General features: G+C 38.8%; 1 protein-coding gene across 1 annotated transcript; it reads right to left on the bottom strand.

Annotated features, from left to right (window-relative positions):
- Positions 1 to 3,168: 3,168 nt before the first annotated feature.
- On the bottom strand, positions 3,169 to 6,814 carry LOC144215930 (insulin gene enhancer protein isl-1). Its single transcript, XM_077745149.1, has 6 exons — positions 6,659 to 6,814; positions 6,308 to 6,497; positions 5,891 to 6,150; positions 4,714 to 4,997; positions 4,364 to 4,531; positions 3,169 to 3,408 (listed from the first exon to the last, which is right to left on the bottom strand). Exons 1-6 carry the CDS (start codon positions 6,684 to 6,686, stop codon positions 3,292 to 3,294), a joined length of 1,047 nt encoding a protein of 348 aa, XP_077601275.1. The 5' UTR covers positions 6,687 to 6,814; the 3' UTR covers positions 3,169 to 3,291.
- Between the last annotated feature and the right edge of the window lie 504 nt (positions 6,815 to 7,318).

Raw genomic sequence — 7,318 nt, 5'->3', positions numbered from 1 at the left:
CTCAACAGCTGGAGAAAAGTGGCTCTTCAAGAGCTTTGGCCTCATCCCTACAATCATCAAATGAGGTCTTCCATTGAGCATTATTGCTCACAATGTGGTATACAATGTCAAATTGTCTTTTACAAAAAGCCTATCAAAAGTCTTTGGTTGCCATCCTCCTGTCATTTTATGCTTTGACTTTTTTCACAAGTCTGTATTTTCTAAAAGATGACTTCCCTGTTATGACTTTGTTTCTTTGATTGCAAGAGCTCTTTCCCGATTCAACTTGTTTTTCATCTTTCATGGTTTTTGCGTTTTTGCTGATTTTGTGGTGCACAGCAAAGCGTTTAATCATTGAAAATTATAATTATTGATTTAAAAGGGAGAAAATCGGGGGAATATAATATAAAACAATAATCTTCATTTTAATTTAAACAAAGAGTGGAATTGAACTCAGTCCTGATTAGAACTTGTTCCCACATCAGTATCTGTACCAATGTTCATGCCACTGAACCAGAGTGACTTCTAGATTCAAATGAGTGGAAGTTATATTTATCCTTTTCATCATCTCAATAAACAATTTGAAAATTTCAAATACTGGAATTGAACTGACTCCTGATTTGAACTTGAGCATCCTAAGTTCTGACCATATGTCTTTGCCATTTGACCACAGTGACTACTGAGTTGAGAAGATTGGAAGTTAAATTTATCCTTTTCATCACCTCAAAAAGCCTTCCTATACATGGTCACTTTTTTCATAAAGTACAGGGCTTACCGTACATGTTCATGATTTGGATGAAAAAGTCTTACTCTACGTGTAGGAGCTACTGATCTCCACCAGTTACATATGTGCATTCCCTGAATCTTACTTCAGTGTAAAATAAAATGTGATTTCTTTCTTCCAAAATCAAGATGTATACATTCCGCGCATCACGGATTGCCAAAGCAATGTCTCGTGAACGTTTGCCACCACTGATGGTCAAGTTGGATATGTTATCGTGAATAGACATGACGAGTGCCAGGTTAAGAACGACTCCTATAAGGTTTTTGCATTGATTTCCCCATAATTAGTTGCATTACATGAAGCCAATTGTTATTGATGTCCAATCACCAATATAATTTAAAAAAATGTATTTAGTAAAGATCCGATTAGTTAACTGCTAGCGAGACAGACAAGCATCCTCATCTCATCTCATTTTCTGACCCGCTTTATCCTCCATAGGGTCATGGGGGGTGCTGGAGCCTATCCCAGCTGACTCCAGGCCCGAAGCGGGAGACACCCTGAATTGGTGGCCAGCCGATAGCAGAGACAAACATTCTGGTTCTACAATTCACTCAAATTTTACATCAAAGTCATTATACTGTGAAAATGGGTCAACAATGTGTCTACAATGATTAAACCTGTGGCAAATAATTTATTCCCCCCGGGAGAAAATACCTCTAACAATGACCAAAAAAAAAAAAAAAAACACACACGCACCCACACATGCTTTAAAATGCAGGCTTTATGCATGGTTATCAAATCTGGTCAATGTCAGGAAAAACTTGCAAGCTGCTCACTGAGGACCTAAATTTGAATTATTAACCTCTTAGGCAGTGTGTGTATGGGGGTTATATTGAAACACACACACACACACACACACACACACACACATACACACACACACACATACACTATACTTTACATTGTATGCTGTTCATTTTTGGTGATTAATTTTATTCAATTGTTTTTTTATCAGTGTTACTAATAAAGCATTTTGTCAAGTCACTTGCATAGTTTTGTTTTTCTATTAACAATATACTTTTTAAAGCCTTATCGTTCAAAGCTTTAGGGTCAACTTTACAAGTTGATTTGTAATGGCCTACTAATTAAAAAGCTTTTTAAATGTAACATCAAGATTTTTTTTGTAAGTTATAGGACCTGATGGACTTTAACATTGTCAGTAATTTTTTTTTTTTTTGAATGAAGAATTTTGTGATACAACCCATGAGAAAACATACATTTTAATGAAGTGGACAACGCAGTGACCGTTATTAGATATCCTCTATGTTTGGAAATGATAATGATAAAAATAATGAAGTCATTCATACCACCAGTCAATTAGTCTGTGATTTTTCCTTATATAATTTAATTCAAGTTAACGCATGTCTGAAAATGTTTCTTTGAAAAACAATGAACAAAGTGACAAGGAATTTACAATTGGCATTATTGTCTTTGCGTCCATTCAATCAATATAAATAACATGGAGGGAGGGATGAGGGTAGAAGCATTGACAAAACACAGATAATGAAGTGTCCAAAATAAGTGAGTCATGATGAAAAACAGACGTGTCGTTTTAAGTTTAAGGCAAAGAGATCAGTGCCCAAATTCATCCGTTTATTTTAACAGCACCCCCTCACAAAATCAAAATAACAATAACACTTTTGTCTTCAAAAGTAGTTTTTCCCTATAGTACTGTTAAATAACGACACCCCCAAAAATGTGTGGCATTTGCATGAGTGGATTTGGTCAAAACTCCACATTTCCCAATCAATAAATACAATTAGCATAACCGAAATAAATAAAACATGTATATTTCAAATTCATAAATAAACATTCTAATCCGTGGCCTCTTTGTCAAAAACAAGAAAAGTTTCAATTCCGATTATGGCGAGATGATGCATTCTGCATATTTTGGACAATACATATATTAATAATAATTAATTAAAATAAAAAAAGACACCAAACGTCCTTTTACTTCAATGAAGAATATGACAAAAAATGTGGCCATATTGTCGACAATAAATAATAAATTATTTTTTTCCACGGAAACAAAGAGCTAATGTATATGCATACATACACATATTCGGAAAAGAAAAGCAAAAAAAAAAGAGGTATACCTTGTTGAAAATGCTTTTGTACTTCAAGAGTCAAATCGTCGAATTAATTGAAGAAAAACCCTGGCCGATTTTCCTTGTGAGGGGACTGGCAATTTAACGATTTTAAGAAAAAAAATGCAATCGGGAAAAAAAATGCAATTCAGATGGAGTTCGTCCCTTGTTCACTGGTCCAAAATCTGAACGAAGCCCGTTTGGAGTCTTGACTTTTGGCAAAAAAATAAATAAATAAACAAGAAAAACAAGCAGCATCCACTGGAGTGCTGCAAAACGTCGTTCTTTTGCGTGGATTTAAGAAGTAGGTGATGATGGTAAAATCCCATGATTGTCTTCACAGTGTCAAAAATGAAAAAAAAAACGGTGCAGTCCGGAGGTGAAGAGATGAACGTGAGGAGCGTCAGTCCGTCCAAAGAAGAAGAAAAAAAAGAAGAAGTCTCAGGCCTCGATCGGGCTGGAAACCATGCTGTTCGGTGTGTCTGGAAGCTGAGATGACATGGACGCTACCTCGCTGCCGGTGGAGTTGGAGCCTGGACCTCCCTCCGAAAAACTAACCTGCAAAAGAAATAAGCGACGGTCAGCGTTCAGTTATATATGAATAATCATCAATTTTTTAAAATTGCCATACTTTTTTTTTAATTACAAGGCTGCCAGCGTCTTAAAATGGGTAGTAATGAGGAAGGGAAAAGTTTGGATCTGGCAACCAATGCTGAAATTATGGCAATAAGGTTGATTAGAAATATTTGGGATAAAAGGCTGGTCATTGAAGAAGGAAAAAGTTAGGATATGAAGACTACTGATGAAATTGTAGCAATAGTTAGGGGGAAATGGAATGAATGTTAATGTTGATTAGAAATATTTTGGAGAAAATGGTGATCACTGAGGAAGGACAGTGGTTGGATTTGGCAACCATTGCTGAAATTATGGCAATAATGTTGATTAGAAATATTTGAGATGAAATGGTGATTACTGAGGAAGGAAAAGGTTTGGATATGGAAACCATTGTTAAAATTGTGGCAATAACTTTAGGAAAAATGTCATTCATGGAAATGTTGATTAGACATATTTTGGATAAACTGTTCATATGATTTTCATTTAGAGAACTTGTCATATTTTGATATTTCTGGATCTAAAGTTTGATCTAAGAAAAGTTAACTTTTTCACTAGTGGACACTTTTAAGGTTATTATTGATTTAAGGGTTTATCAATTTATTTTGCTCGAGGTGTAGAGAACAGATGATAATTAAAAGAAATAACAGAATAAAACCCTGAGCTGAACCAATGGTGTAATTGTCTTCAATTGTTTTATTTTATGGGGGCGTCATTAAAACAAGAACCAATATAACCTATATAGAATTTATAGATGAAAAATTACTTTGAATAACCTCTAATTTTAGAGGCCTTTATTTCAACATGTTAAAATTCTGCCACTAACTCCAAAATTAGGGAAAAATTAATTATGAAAAAAAAATGTCAAAAAGGCTCCATAAAGAAACGTCAAGCCACGCACCAGTTGCTGAAAAGCGGGCTGGTCGATGTCGCTCTGCAGAGCAAAATCGCTGAGGACCTTCCAGGGCGGCTGGTAGCTCTGCACCTCCACCGGGTTGGCCTGGATGCCCCCGTCGTGCCGCTCGGGACTAGCCGCCACCATCGGGGTGCCCGTCATCCCTTGAATGTTCTGCAACAATTAGCCAAGCTCAGCGGGAGGAGTTCCACAGGGTGTGGTAAAAGGCTCATCCAATTGTATGTGTGTGTGTGTGTGTGTACGAGGGGTGTGGGAAATTCATCACCCGTCAGTCAAAACAATCAATAAACACACAAACAAATGGAGTCAGCGTGGGTGGATGGGGAGCATCTTACCGTTTTGTCATTGGGCTGCTGTTGCTGAAGCTGCTTCATGAGGATGCTCCTCTTCTTGTCTTTGCAGCGCTTGTTCTGGAACCACACCCGGATGACGCGCGGGCTCAGGCCAGTCATCTCCACCAGCTGCTCCTTCATCAGGGCGTCGGGCCTCGGGTTGGCGTTGTAGCAAGTTCGCAAAGTGTGGAGCTGCTTCTCGTTTAGAACCGTCCGCACCCGGGTGGTCTTCTCGGGCTGTTTGTGGATGTGGGGTCGAAGGGCAGACTGCCGGGCGGAGATGGGTTCTGTTCCAGGAAGACACGGAAGAACCCATCAGTTCAAATGCTTTCCATTTAACACAATTGCTGACTTTAAACTTTAAAGGAAGTGTTTGCTACTTGGGGGAATTGATGCCCCCAAAGAGATTATTAAAGCCAATAAAATGTACTTTTTTCATTGAAGAGTTGGTTTAAGGGAAAACATATTTTTTTATTGATACTGATCACACTAGGGTTCATGCAAACACATTTTGGGCTTTTAAACTGTTATTTCACTCACTCAATTTAGCCTTGCAACTAAAATGCAACATCAGTGACACATTGATCATGATGAAATTTCAAGTTGGGTTCAAAATAAAGCCATTTGTTTTTTTTATGATTTTCATCAGGTTATCTTAATAAAGTGGTTCAAAATAATCACTGATGCTTTTAGAGTTCAAAATGTCATTTTAGTTGAAGGCTTAAACATTTCAACTCCTGACTACAGAGTTGTCAGTCATACACTGTCATTTTTTTATTCATGTGGAAATTGTTTATCTTTTTTATTGAAAACATTTTTTGGCATCTGGCCTAATTTAGGTGCAACCTACCATGTAATAATGTATATAAGATAAATAATTCAATACCAGCAATCCACAGATCCCAATTAAGCTTTAGAGTGTCCTACAACTTATCAAAAAATGCATTTTGGGTGAGATAGAGCAAAGTCATCTATTTGCAGATTTTACTCTAAAAACATTTTTTTTTACATATTTTCAAATATGTATTTTAATCACCTTAACCTTCTAGTGTAATTGAGATTATTTTGATTGTTGAATGGATGAACAATAGCTTTGTTTTTTCCTTCCTTCCCAAATATATATTTTTTCTAAATGTGAAATAAAATGATAGAATGTAGTTGATGTGGGTGCAAATGTTACCTGCCATTTGCAGCGGCCTGGCAGGGTGCAGCGGACTGAGCGGGTCTCCGTGTGCCAGCGTGGCCCGCTCCACCACGTCGTGGTCGGCCCGGCAGAAAAGGCCGTCCTCGCGCAAGGCGAACTCATCTCCCGGTATGAGCTGCCGGCTGCAGGCCACGCAGCGGAAACATTCGATGTGGTACACTTTGGATCGGGCCCTCATCACAAAATCGTTCTTGCTGAAACCGATGTTGCACTTTGCGCATTTAATCCCATATAACCTGCGAGATAAATCAAATCAACTTTATTATTATTATTCATTATTTTTTTTGCATAAGCATTCTAATTTAAGATGATTAGAATAAGTTTCGTTGCACAATTTTGTTCCTCATTTTTGCAGAAAATGAATAAGTTACCATTATGAATTATTGCACATACCTGATATAATCCCGTTTACAGTACGTTTTTCCATCCCGGACGAAACACGTGCACGATTCGTCCAAGTATTGACTGCACTCGGCGCATTTGAGACAGGCGGCATGCCACTCCAGATCCGGGGAGACCCGCAGGATGTACTGGTCGTGGATCTGGTTTCCACAGCCCACACACAGAGACACCAGCCGTTTTTCTAGAAGACCATGATGATTATGATAAATTATTCAGCCTTAGTATAAGAAATGGTTATTATCCAAACTCACCAATACATATATATTTTTAAAAAACTGCAATATGAACTTAGAAACTGTCAAATCAGCATAATTAAGAAATAACAGAGCTGAAGCAACTTACTTTTCGGTGGATCCCCCATGTCTCCCATGGTGATAAAGTAAGGCGATGGAAGGTCCACTGTCAAGCTGGCTGCAACGCCTGCACGCCTTGATGTGTCTTCTGCTGTCGGGGCAAGGGGGGGCTCCGAGAGGGTGTGTGGTGTGTGTGTGTGCGTGTGTGCGTGTGAGTGTGTGTCTGTGTGAAACCCTCATGCTGGTGGGACTGACGTAGGACGACAGCACGTCATCTGCATGCCCAGCTGATTGGCCCTGCAAAACGTACCCCCCCACCCATTCTGCCTCCCCCAAACACACACACTTCTCCAATACCCCCACACCCCCCACCACAGTGGCACACTTATTGGTCTAAATAATGTGTTTGTCAGATTTTCTTATTTGGTGTGTAGCCTACACAAATGGGCCGAGGTTTATATGCAAGAGGAATTGGTCGTTTTTAGTCCTTTATTTTGTATTTTGAAGGGAAGATGATAGGCTCCAATATATTGTGATGGGCGATCACGCAGTGGACTTTGGCAAGTGACAGGCCTGTGACAAGCACGCACAGACAGACGCACGCACGCACGCACGCACTCGCGCGTGCGTGCCATTACAGAAAAACAAACACGCCCTCTTGTGTCGGTCACCTACTAAAACCAATAACATCTCAGCAGGAGAGCCATTC

Source organism: Stigmatopora nigra, chromosome 22 (genome assembly GCF_051989575.1).
Source record: "Stigmatopora nigra isolate UIUO_SnigA chromosome 22, RoL_Snig_1.1, whole genome shotgun sequence".
In the NCBI taxonomy this organism is placed as follows: domain Eukaryota; kingdom Metazoa; phylum Chordata; class Actinopteri; order Syngnathiformes; family Syngnathidae; genus Stigmatopora; species Stigmatopora nigra.
The sequence above is the reverse complement of the archived record's forward strand: the minus strand, read 5'-3'. Positions and strand labels throughout refer to the sequence as shown.

Excerpts from the sequence above, each read along its gene's own strand:
- LOC144215930 (XM_077745149.1), bottom strand. The coding sequence starts at position 6,686 with ATGGGAGACATGGGGGATCCACCGAAAA. Across the intron at positions 6,498-6,658 it reads CATGGGGGATCCACCGAAAA|AAAAACGGCTGGTGTCTCTG; the intron begins GTAAGTTGCTTC and ends ATGGTCTTCTAG. Across the intron at positions 4,532-4,713 it reads AGCAGCCCAATGACAAAACG|AACATTCAAGGGATGACGGG; the intron begins GTAAGATGCTCC and ends TAATTGTTGCAG.